Source organism: Diceros bicornis, chromosome 5 (genome assembly GCF_020826845.1).
Source record: "Diceros bicornis minor isolate mBicDic1 chromosome 5, mDicBic1.mat.cur, whole genome shotgun sequence".
NCBI lineage: Eukaryota > Metazoa > Chordata > Mammalia > Perissodactyla > Rhinocerotidae > Diceros > Diceros bicornis.
This window is the reverse complement of record NC_080744.1, coordinates 62,534,055-62,547,016: the sequence shown is the minus strand read 5'-3', so window position 1 is coordinate 62,547,016 and position 12,962 is coordinate 62,534,055. Positions and strand designations below refer to the sequence as shown.

Genomic DNA, 12,962 nt, shown 5'->3' with positions numbered 1-12,962 from the left:
TGTTGAATGAAAGAACCAATAGAAGAACCCGAGAAGCCCAGAAACTGTTCTACCATCAGCAGGTTCAGCAATGAATCAGGCCCTGACCTGGGGGAGCAGGCAGCCCTTCCTCCGGCTGGTGGTGAGCTAGGTAGATGAGAAATCACCCCTTTAGTCCTGAATTGGAAGGGGGGACCTGGAGGGGAGGATTTCTTTTCTGGATTTTGAGGCTCGGCATTCAGCTTAGTCCTTTTGGGAAACCAGTGACGGAAGGCCTCTTTGGGGCTCAAGGAGCAAAGAGTGAGATACAGTGGAAAGGGCATGGGGTCTCTGACTGCCAGCCCTCTGGCTACCCCTCACTGGGGCAAGTTATCTAAACTCTGCGGTCTCTACTTAGGATAAGAAAGTAGCAGTGAATGTTTATGGAGTTCTTAGTAGCTAAGAAACACTGTTACATTCACTTAGTTCTCCTAATGAGTCCAGTCTGATCCCCATTTTACAGCAGGGCAACTGGTGCCCAGAGAGGCAAAGAAGCTGGTCCAGGCTCACAGATCTGGGAAGTGGCAGAGCCAGGATTTGAACCTAGGCCTATGGCCCCCTGAGCCTGGCTGCTTACCGACTGAGCCCCACTGCCACACTGCCAGTTTCTCTGCCAGGTGCGTTGGTGAGAGCTGCAGGGACTACCGTCCTTCCATCTCTAAAAGGAGTGTGTTGCTCCCTTCCAGCTCCAAGAGGCACTGGTTCTCTAGCTTGTGTGTGGGTGTGTGTGTAGCAGGGCTGGGTGGTGGGTGGCTTCTGGCTGCTTCCATCTGACAGCTTGCCCTATCGCACCCCCAGCTCCTCTGGGAGGGACATCATCTCTCCTGGGTGGGGGGTCGGGGTGAGGGCAGCTGCTGGACGGAGGAGCAAAGGAATAGAAGGCAAAGGAAAGACGCAGAGCTGGGCCCGCCGGGGAGAGGGCCTCCGTCTCCTTCCTCCACCTCTCTCCTGGGAGCACTCTCCTCTCCTTGAGATGTCAGCAACCCCTCTCTCTCTGTGGCTGCTGGAGAAGGGCTGGGAGCACGAGGCTTGGAAACACATAGCGCCCTTCCCTGCCGCCTGCCAGCAGCCCTCCCTAGCTGCAGCAGAAGCTATAAAAAGCACAGCCCTTCAACAATAGGTGACATCACCCAGCGGCGGAAAGAGCTGGATTCTGCCAGATGCCAGGAAAGTTACGGCCCCCACCCCACCCTCAGGACAAGAGCCCCTTGGGAAGGTGCTTGGGTATGTTCCACTGGATCCCTGGAGGGATGGGGTTAGACTCCTGAGGACCTCCTCACACGGGGGGATGGGAGGCCGATCCTGAGGGACACGGGGAAAGGACTTCACTGGAGATTTTTCAAGGGATGGGGGTATGGGAAAGGAGCTGGGGGGGTAGAGGCTCGCCAGATCCCCTCAGTGTCTTCTGAATGTTCTGAGACACACAGGGGGGTGGAGTGGGGGTGGGGAGTGGGTGTGCAGGCACTGCCAGGAGATGCAGGCCAGACCCGCTGGAACAGCTGCTCCCCGGGCCCCTTCGGGCTGGTTCTCTCCGCAGGCCAGGTGTGAAGCGCAGGGCCTGGCACATAGTAGGTTTGCTGACTGACCTCTTAACCGTGGTTCTGGGTGTCGTGTGTGATGCGCAGTAAGCTGACCAGTTGGGCTGGAGGGGGTAGAGGGAGGGTGTCTCAGCGGCCTGCCCCCTGAGGTGCTTTGATGGAAGCGGGAAGGGCAGTCAGAATAGCCCTGGCAGTGAGGACAGGCCTCCCCACCCCACCCTGCGAGCTGCAGGCTCCACTGCCTTCACATCCCACCCCTCCCAGGGCCGGTTGAGGATGCCTGTGCTCCGTGTGCCCTCGGTGCCCCGCACAGCTTTGCAGAGAGGACGCTGAGATTTAAATATTGAGCGCTTGATGGATCTGAACTGTCAGCCCTTCACGGCTCTGAGCCTCAGTTTCCTCACCTGTAAAAGTAGGGCTGCTGGTGAGGTGCTCAGAGCGCTGGCTGGGAGTCAGGAGACGGGGTCCCAGCCCTGCCTGTGACAGGGACTCCCGGTGTGACCCTGGGCAAGGCACGTCCCTGGGGCCTCAGTGTGCCCTTCTCCAGGAAGGGCTTGGCTCCAGCCTCAGGGGCCTGTTGGCCCCCCTGCCAAGATCCTGGGCCCTGAGGCTGGGGAGGGGTGGAGACCTGAGGGGGAAGGCGGGGGCTCTGAGCCGCTGCTTCAGGGGCAGCTGGACTGGCAGCCGGAGCAACAGCTTAGTTCCTCTCTGGTCTGGAGACTTAATCTCCTTCTCTCTGGATCAGCAGCCCTGGGCCAGCCCCTCCCTCCCTGTGCCCCAAAGCCCAGGGTCCTTTCTCTTTACAACCCACCCCCTGCCCCCCTCCCCCTCCCCTGGGTACTTCCCTTCTCTCTGCAGAGCCACATTCCAGCACTGTGCAGCTGGCTTGAGCCCCACCTCCTCCACAAAGCTGGCAGTGACCCCTCCAGCCCCAGTAGCTCCCCTTGCCTGATCCCCGGAGCGTGCAGCGTCTCCCACACACTGCAGGCGTGGTGTCCGGCTTATGCTTGGAGGGCTTGAGAAGCACAGGTCTCACTTCAAAGCTCAGCTGCTCACCCTGGCATCCCAAGCCTTCTCTCTGGCCCCAACTTCCTCTCCTGCCCACTCCCCTCCCTGGCCACCCCAAGACTCCAGCCACATCAGATGACGCCGTTTTCCAAGCATATCATATGAACTCTGCTGTGCTCTGAATGTTCATGTTGCCCTAAAACTCATATGTTGAAATCCTACCTCTCAATACGTGGGGCCTTTGGGAAGTGATCAGGTCGTGAGGGGAACCCTCACGCATGGGATTAGTGCCCTTATAAAAGAGGCTCCAGAGAGCTCCCCAGCCCCTTCCACCATGTGAGGATACATGAGAAGAGGACCCTCACCCGACCACGCTGGCACCCTGATCTTAAACTTTCCAGCCTCAGAACTGAGAGCAATAAATTTCTGTTGTTTATAAGCCACTCATTCTGTGCTATTTTGTTACAGCAGCCCGAGCACACTAAGACACCCTCCCTCCAGGTCTTTGCCTGTACCCTCTGCCTGCGCCTCCTTCAACCCTTTCTCTGCTGTCAACGTCCTGCTTTTCCAGGGCCCAGCTCTCTCTAACCCTCTGCCCTGCCTACACCTCGGTTAAAATGAATCCCTCTCTCCTCCCCATGCACACAGCCCTCTGTGTGACTTCGGTGGCTGCAGTGACATCATTCTGCATTCTTTTTTGGTGAGTGGGTGGGATCCTGTCCCCCTACTGGCGGGGTTTCCAGGGCAGGACTGGGAGTAGCAGGCATGGTGCTGGGCACAGATCTCCTTCCATCCTCACAGCAACTGCCAAAGGGACGTATCATCATAACTGTTATAAAGATGAGCAAAACGGAGGCTCAGAGGGTAAGTAACATGCCCAGCTGGTAAATGGTGAAGCCAAGGTTCAATCATGGGTCCACCAGATTCCACGGTCGAGCTCGCTCTGAAGCCCAGCATCCAGAGCGTGGTGGGCACACAGTGGTCCTTCAGGCAGCACGTGTGAGACTGAAGAGAGCTGCTTGGCCTGTGTGGCCAGGGCTGGGGTCTTAATGCTCTCCTTGAACACACAGCATGGATGTCTGGTTTCCTAGCAGAGGTCTCAGAGCATCAGGCACCTCTCAGGTGAGACAAGCTGCTGAGCTAGAACCCGGCAGGGCCACCAGGGCCAGTGAGCCCTCCTGCCCTCGCCCTGATTTCGGCAGAAGAAGTTTGGACCTGTGGTGGAGCCAGAGTGGCCAGGGACTCCAAGAGCCCCGGCCTGATCTGTCCCTCCCTCAGCGAGCTGGACACCGCTCTTCTCTTTCCAAGCTGGCTCCCCTGGTGACACGAGACACTGAGAGGGGCCTGAGGCTTCCAGCACAGACTCTGGATTCACGCCATGACGAGACTTCGCAGAACAGAAAGAGCACGGGCTGTGTCGCTAGCAGCCCTCCTCTGCTTCCTAGTTTGTGACCTGCCCCCAACCCTCAGTCTGGGAGTGGCAGTGCCTGTTTCTCAGAGTGGCCGTGAGGGCTAACTGTGTAGAAAACGTCCAGCCCAGAGTGGGTGGAGGAGCTTGGTATAAGGCAGCCTTGAGTTTCAGGGGTGTTTGCTCCCTGATGGCTGGTGACAGTTGCTCAACACGTCAGCAGGCAGGGATGGAGCCGGCTGTGGTCGCTGGCACTCCTTCTTGGGCTTCCTGCACCCAGAAGAGAAGGATGGGCAGCACCTCCACCTGCTCTCTCTCCCACTGAGCCCAGTCCTTACCTGCACTGACCACTGAACTCTCCAGCCCCCACCAGCTCCACTTGCGTCCTTCCCAGCCCAGAAAGCAGCCAGTGACCTCGTTCCCCCCGGGGTTCCTCGCCTGTCCTGGGATCCATCACCTCATGCCCATCCTCTGGCCTGCCTGTTCTCTGACCCCTGGTCACTGTCCCCATTTTGCTGAAGAAAGTAACCAAACCTGATGGACCATATTCACCACAAGTTCCTGCTCTCTCTGCTCACACGGGCCCTGCCCTCACTGCTGCTGCTCTCAGGAATCCTCTTGGGTTGACTTAGGGCTTTGACCTTCAGGTGGTCGTCCATTCCACTCTCTTAGCCCCCTCCCTACCACTCCCATTTACTAGATACTGTGCCAGCTGACCTCCCTCCAACATTATTAACCAGTGGAGACTATTGAAAGAAAAGAGAGTGAATCTCTCTCTCTCTTTGGATAATGGATTAGTTGGGCTATATTCATTCACTCATGCATTCATTTGTTTATCTTTCCTTTCATCCATCTGTCCATTCACCTTCATCCAGTCACCCATTCATCCAGTCATCCTTCCTTTGTCTATCCATTCTCCATCCATTCAGTCATCTCTCTACCCATCAATGTAATCACCTATCCAATAATCTATCCATCTATCCATCCATTTAGGCTTCTGTCCCGGCATGCATGCATCCATTCATCCATCCATCTATCCATCCATTTAATCATCCATCCCATCCAATACCTACTAAGCATTTCCTAGGTACTAGGCTCTGTGCTGGATGCTTAGGATTCAGAACCAAACAGGCTATACTCTCTGCTCCAGGGGCTCACAGTCTAGTCTGGGAAGACAGGAGACATGAGCTCTGAAGTTCCTTCCAGTTCCAGTATCCCAGGAGTCTATGACCTGTACCCAGGCTATGCCGGTGAGCACTAGGTAGATGCTTGTGGCCTGACAGCAAGGCTGATCTTCCTTCACCTGGGAGCACCAGGGGCTCGGGCAGCCTCTCCACGCCAGCTCAGCTGAGGCTCTGAAATCCCCTCTTTCTTCCAACCTGGTGTGTTGATGTTGCTCAGGGCAGTGTGAGGAAAGGCATGGGGCCCCTCTCTAGAAACATGGAGGCTACCAACAACACTTGACCCTACCTCTACCTGTGAACATTAGCAGAGCCCGGGGAAACGGTGGCCAGAGAGCAGCTTCAAATTTTACTCTCCCTGGATTCTTTATCTCCCCTCTCCAAAATCTCTCTGCTCACTTTCTTCCTTCTATCTCCATCTCTCCTATCTGTTCTTTCTTCCCCTTCCCTCCCTTTCCTCCCTGCTCCCTCCTCCTCATTTCCCTTCTCCTTTTTCTTCTGCCTTCCCATTAAGTGGTGGGACACATGGACTTCAATTTCTGGGCCACTATTGTGGGACAATTCACAACAATTCTTAGCCCAGTGTCCTTCCCACACCACTGTGGGACAATTCACGACAATTCTTAGCCCAGTGTCCTCCCTAAAACCACGGCTCACAGAGGACAGAACCAGATGGCACATTTGCCACGCCCAGCCTGCAAGAACAGGGGCTCGTTTCCTCAGGGCTCATCCATTTCCTTCCTTTCTCCCCTTCCTCCTTGTCCATCATCTTCCTCTCGCCCTTCTCCTTTTGAGACCATAGACGAGTGCTGAATCATATACTTAATCTTTTTGTTCAAATTTTCACCTACGAAATCAACACCTCCAAACAAAACAATGCTAACGGCACAAGATCTGCCAAATAGTTCATGGATTCGCTCCCTCAGTCCTTTTCCTAACTCCCTCCCCACCCTAGGGCTAGCTAGAAGGATGACAAAGAGGACAGAAGAAGGGCAGAGAAGGGAGAGAGGGGGGAATTTAAGAAGGGAGGCCTCCAGGGGGAAGCAGGGAGGAGTCCCTGTGGGCCCACCCTCCTCGGGGAGCACCCCTCCTACTCACCGACGTGTCCTCCGAGCACGAGGCAATGATGTTGTCGATGAAGGGGTTCCACTTGATGTCCAGCACGTTGCCCTGGTGACCACAGACCTTGGGGTAGTTGGGTTCAATCCTGCCCGTCTGCCGAGGACAAAGAAAGAGAAGGGGATTAGTTCGATGGTCCTTGGGTGGCCCTGAAAGGAGAGCCTTTATTCTGGGCTTCTAAACCGGACTGGAAGGTCCTCGAGGATCCACCAATGTCTTATTCGTCTTTGGGTCTGTGTCAGGCTGGGCCTAATTGCTCTGTGGCTGCGTCCTCCCCAACACTGAATGGTGATGGAGCGGGCCACACTGCAGAGTGGGGGGGGTGGCATCACTGTTGGTCCATATGATGCCTTTGTGCAAATTAGGAAAAGGTGCCTCTTCCTCAAGTAGACAAGTTTAAAGTCAAGATGTTACTATCCACCTGAGTGACCAAAGCCTGGTGGGCAGCAGCCCTGGCAGCGCATACACCCGGACACTGGGGTCTCTGTGCTCTCCCCAGTACCCATACTCGTCACCCGCCCACAGGAGGTGCCACCGTTAGGTTTAGATCAGGAGGCTCTTTGCTGCTGCTGCGGGAATCAGCAGAGAGGCCTGAATCTCTGGGTTCACCTACACACTCTCATATACATTCTTCTGCCCATGATGTGAACAATGCCGCTCCCAGATGTGGCATCCTTGTTCAGTGTGCATCTTAAACACCTGTACGTAGTGCCCTGTGGTTGAAAGCATAGTCTTTGGAGTCACACAGTCTTTGGAGCACACACATTTGAATCACAGCTCTGCTTCTTTTTAGCTATGTGGCCTTGGGAAAGTCAATGAACTTCTCTGAGTCTCGGTTTCTTCATGCCTAAAATGAGGATAGCAACACCCACTTAGCATTGTCGTGAAGATTAAAAGACCTAACGTGCTTAGCAAAGGGCTTAGTGTGCAGATTATCATCATAATGAACGCTCAGTATAGACAGCAGTTATTATTATCATACAGGTTAGATGACGCCTCCTCCTGGAAGTCTTCCCTGATCCCTCAGTGGGTTAAGAGCGCCTCTTCTGTGTGCTCACGGCATTCTGTGCTTCCCTCTAGTATAGGCATGACCACAGAGAATGGCAGTCTGTTTCTATTTGTCTGTGTCTGGGGACAGGGTCTGTGTCTGCTTTGTCTCTGAATCTCCAGCTCCTTACAAGCGTGGCACAGAGTGGGTGTTCAGTACATGACCTGAAAGACATCCTGTGAGGGGAATGGAGTCCACCAAAGATGGAACAAGGGATGTGGGGATGAGAGGTAGGGAAGGGTAGGCCCATGCTTAGGGCCCATAACGGTGGCAGGAAAGGGAAGGAAAATTGTAGGCAGAAGCTATGTCTCCCTTCCAAAGTCTTTTCAATACTAGCTTTTGGGGGGTGTTGAAGGAAACAAGGTTTTTCCAGTCACTGCCATCTGCTATCACGGTTAGGAGGTCAGAGGCACCTTGGGCGGGTCATCCCTCACTCTCCTTTTGGTTCCGTGACTGAATAATGAGGAAGAGAACCAGTTTCTGCCAAGCCCCTGCTCCACGTGCCTTGCACTTCCCCAGTGTGGTGGGCAAGAGTTACTTCAGAGGGTGTGTCCTGTCTGACCTCTTCCCCACCCACCGCCTGCCTGCATCTCCATTAGCTCATTTCCAGACTGTTTGATTTTTTGTGACACAGCAATGGCGAGATGAGTAGAGAAAAAACAGACCTAGAGAAAATGGCAGTGGTATGGAGGGTGAGGAACGAGGCAGAGAAAGAGAAGGGAAAATGTCTCAAAGGTTATGCTCAGGAGAACTTCACTGACACTGTGCATTGTGGGAAAACTAGAGAATGCAGCAAAGGGCTCGGGAATATTGCTATCAGACAGAAATGAGATCCCCTCCAACATTCTATGAGGGATGCAGTTCCAATTGGAATATCTCTTTCAATTACTTTTGGGCTGCTGGACTATGTTTCTTTAGATGAGCCTCTGAGCAGAGACTGAGCCACATGGGACCCTGGGATTTATTAGGGCTACACATTATCTTCTTGAACTCTCACAACAACCCTGTGCATTAGGCATGAGGAAATTAAGGCCCAGAAAGGCTAAGCAACTTGCCCAAAGTTGCTCAGCTGAAAGCGAAGCTGGGATTCCCACACAGGGGTGACTCTCAAAGCTGAACTTTCTGAACCCCACTGCCCATTGTTAGCCAGCTCCCCTCCTCGAGCTCTGACTTCCATGGGCACACGGGCCCTGCACTGTCTGCTTCCACAGCTCACTTACTCTCTGAGAGAGCCATTCCTTACATCTGATCCCAAAGGCTGCACTGGAGCGATCCCTGAGCAAAGCAGTCTGCATTAAGCTTTTGGCACCCAGCCGAGCCCAGGCAAATCTGAGGGGCACCGAATCAGTCCATAGGTGGCCATCAGCTAAGAGCAGCTTCTGGCCAGCAGCCTGTGGAGGATGCACAGGAGGGACAGGTGAAGAAACATCACTGGAACCTGTTCAGACGGGGAGAGGCCAAAGCCCTGCATCGGGAAGGGAGTAAGTCTTTCAAAGCAGAGAATGACCCTGATGTCATGTATACTTCCAGGTGGGCCTCTCTTACCACAATGGATGCATTTCCCAATGGCGTGGATAATTATGATTTTCAAGACCGAATCACATTGTCGTTTACATGAATGGTGACCGCTGGAGTTGTGCAGTGTACAACCTGCTGGCTATACGCAGCAGCCCTGTAGGGAAGGAGCCCCTCTCAACCTGGCAGCTCTGATTTTCCCATTGTACATAGTAGGGTTCCACATAAAATTTTGTTTGTAAGACAAGTTCCACTGCTAAGAAGAAAAATTTGAAAACCACTGTTCCATAGAGAAATTAAGCAAATTAAAATACAATTATTAACTCCAGGAAAACAGTTGTATAAGAAAGCTTAATGTAATCATAGTGATAATGATGTATGTACAATATTTACATAGTTTTAATAACGTAAATCCTGAATATTTATTTAAACAAGAGTTGTGTTATAATACACTGGCAGGACAGAGGTAGGGAAAGTGTGTGCATGTGTGTGTGTGTATGTGTATGTGCATAGAAAGAGGGGAGACAGAGCTGGAAGACAGCCAGATCCTCATCTTCCATAATAGGAAGTCAACAGACGATGTCCAAGATTTAAAAAATCTAGACACAGCAGTAAAAGCTTATAATTAAGAAATATGGAGATAAGTGCAAAAAGAAACAGCTAAAAGCAATGAAAGTAGCTACATTTAGGGAGTAGGAAATGGGGGTATACCAGAGTGGGACAGGGATTGAGGTTACAGGCTGTGGTGTGCTGGTAAATGCTTAACAACTGGTTCTCCAGGGAAAAAAAGGCTCTCATCTGTAGCATTTGCCAATTTCCGTGGTGTAAGTATTCCCGCCATAGCTAACTTCAAGCTACTTAGGTGAAATCACCAAAAGTAGAGTTAGAGACTCACAGTAGCACACCGTTATATAATATTTCTACCATATAGATATAATAGATGTAAAGAATCACAAGAACACAGATAGTAATAAAATAAGTAGGAAGTAATGAGTTTTTAATATTTACTACCTCTGTTTTTAATATAATTTATGTAATTGAAAGTTTGCATAACTTAATTTTTAATAATGGCCGTGTTTAACAACTGGCTTGCAAAACTCCTAAAAATTTAACTATAGGCTCTCGTGGGCCAGTGCAAGCCGACGCCAACACATCACTTACAGTACCATGGGCCTTCGAGTCCTATTAGCCTTTATGACCTCTGCACAATTATCACTCTGATAGGCATAAAAATTAAAGAACAAATAAAACGTACATAGCAGGTGTTCTAAAGGAAGCTTCTTCTGAATTTTTTAAAAATGTGAATAATCCTCCCCCCAGACCCCACAAATGCCTCTATTTTCTATTCCAATTTAGGTAAGGGGGTGTGGCTACAGACCAGATCCAGACCTGACTCTTAATTGCTACACAATACTGCCTTCTCATACTCGTACTCATACTCACACTAACACTCTCAATAGTACTCACACTGATACACCAACGCCAACACTAATAGCTATTATTAATATAATATTATATTAATATAATCAACTTCAATCCTCATAGCAACCCCATCTTACAGCTGAGAACACAGAGGTTCAGAGAGCTTCTAAGGGAGTGAAGTCAACGTTTTCCCATGTTTCATAACTGTAGAATAGGGTTGAGATGGTCAGCTCACAGAACTGTCCCAGCAGTAGGGCTCTCAGGGTCCTGGGGTCTAACCTGCCATCTGGTCCTGGAACCCCAAAGAGAGCCTCAGGCTCAACAGAGCCGGGGCAGAGACCCTGCTGCGCGGGGTGGGGCGGGGGAGCCTGTCACCTGGAGTCTATAACCACCAGGGAGATCCTCATGCTGTGGGTGTGGCCTCATCCCAGGGGCCTCAAAGGACCAATCCAGCCCCTCTTTCGCAGGGATAGACCTTCAACATCAAACATCGGATGGCAGCTGCTGCACGCCCTGAGTCTTCTCAAGGCGGAGCCGGTGCTGGGAATCAGGCTGTATCTCAAACATGCCCCATCTGCCAAAAGACAGAACTGGGAGGGGCTGGGACACAGGCCTCTCTACAGGGCGGGAGGGAGCGTGAAGGAGGGCAACTTTCCCGCAGGTCCATTGGGCAGGGTGGCTCAAAGACTTAAAAGGTTCAGAGCCTGTGATGAATAATTCCACTTTGGGAATCTATCTGAAGGAAATCAACAGAGAAGCACACTGAGACATTCACTGCTGGGTTATCTATAATAGGGAAAAATAGAGTAAATACCCCAAATGGGGCACTGCTATAATGAGTTACAGTACACCAATATAACAGAACATTGTGAAGTCATTTAAAATCATATTTTCAAAGAATATTTAATGACACGGGAATTTCTCAAGATCTAATGTTTAGTGAAACAGTCAGAATTAAGTTATACACGTTAAAATGGTCCCTACCTATTAAAAAATACACAGTCGGTAAGAAAAAACACCAAAACGTTAATAGTGGCAATCTCTGGCTGGTTGGATATTAGCGGTTTCCAATTCTTCCACAATGAACAGTTAAAATTTTTATTAAAAAGGTAGATATTAAAAATACACATATATACCCCCCTCCCCAATAGATTTGATTGAAAAATATTCCTCTCTGGTTTTGGTCATACAGGACTTAAAGAAATGAGACGCAGCCTGGCGTCTACCAGGTTCACACGTTTCAGAAGCTTTTGTGGAACATAAATGTGTTTGCTTATACAGGCTTCTCTACTCCCCTGTTACCACAATGATGGTTTGAGGGAAAATAAGACCCTGGAAGTTGAATAAAATTGTATAATTAATTGAAAGTGGGTTTCTGAGTGTGTGTGTGCGTGCACACGTGTGTGTCTGTGTGTGTGAGACACGCGTGCAGCAGCTGAGGCCAGGTCCTCCCTTGGAAAGGCTGGTGGGTGCTGCTCACCCAGCAGGCTGCCCAGGACCGTGGTGGGTGCTCTGGGCCTCAGTCCCGACTTTATCTGAACCCAGTGAACCGACTGAGGACAAGATATTTTCAAAACAACCTGCATTGCAGCTTCAGCTTCCTAGAATCTCCCATTGCTGCAAAGCTGAATTTTGTACACAGAAGCGAAGTTTTCCTACCTGGGGAATCAGCTTAGCGAGGCAGAAAGAACAGACCCTGAGCAGGAGTTCTGGGACTCACCTCACTGGCTGAGTGAGTTTGAAGATGGCCCCTGGCTTCTCTGAGCTTCCCAGAGTCCCAGACCCTGGGCTAATGCCTTTCTGCTTCTTCGTGGCTCCCTTTTTACTTTACAAAGCAAGGCACGCCTGCAACCAGAGCGCCTCGCTTCTGCCTAACAGCACAGAATATAGGGATCCAGGTCAAGTCATGGGAGGGCAATACTAATGATAACGATGAAAAAGACAACGATGGTAATAGAGACCATTTGACAAGAGCTTACAAAGGGCTGGGCCTTGTTCTAAGCAATTTATATACCTTATTTTATTTAATTCTTGTAACAACCCTATAAAGTTTTAGTAAATCCTTATAAACCCTCCTGTAACAATCCATTTTATGGATGAGAAAACTGAGCTCTGGGACGTGACTTGCCAAGGGTGATGTAGCTGGAAAGCGAGCAGCTGCAATGTGCACTGGGTGGTGTCTGGCTCCGAGACACCTTGGCTATGCTGCCTCCTATTTCAGAATGTAGGTGAGACACTTGCTAAATTAGGGGAAATGTCATAAATCAGGAGTAGGACCGCAGAACTTCTAGTGGGGTTCTCATAAGGAGCTGGCTGGCAACTCCATCGGGAAGCCCCTTAAAATTGCTCTTGGAGACTCTCCCTTCCCTCCCTCCTCCTTTCTCAGTCTCTCCCCTCCCTCCAGTGGTTCCCAAACTTTGCAACATTTTAGAGTCACCTGGAAAGTTCCCAAAATCCCAGCGCCCAGGTTGCACTCCATACCAATTTAATCACAGTGTCTGGGACCGAGAAGCCAGGCAACAGTATTTTTTAAAATCCCCAAGTGATTCCAATGGGCAGCAAAGTTTGGGAACCACCACCCTCGAGGCTCCATACTCTGCTGGGGCCTCAAGGAAGCAGCTGCAATCCTCATTCATTCTAAGACAGGTCCGAGGCTGCCGGTGTGGGGGTGGGGGTGGGGTGAGACAGCAAAGAACATTACTGCA

The 12,962-nt window shown here is 51.1% G+C and overlaps 1 protein-coding gene across 1 annotated transcript in view; it reads right to left on the bottom strand.

The window, feature by feature from the left end:
• CORO2B (coronin 2B) overlaps window positions 1-12,962 on the bottom strand; it is a 136,936-nt gene that overhangs the window by 20,137 nt on the left and 103,837 nt on the right. The window contains exon 3 of the mRNA XM_058541941.1: window positions 6,252-6,368. Within this exon, the coding sequence (XP_058397924.1) occupies window positions 6,252-6,368 (117 nt within the window). The remainder of the gene's footprint in view (window positions 1-6,251; window positions 6,369-12,962) is intronic.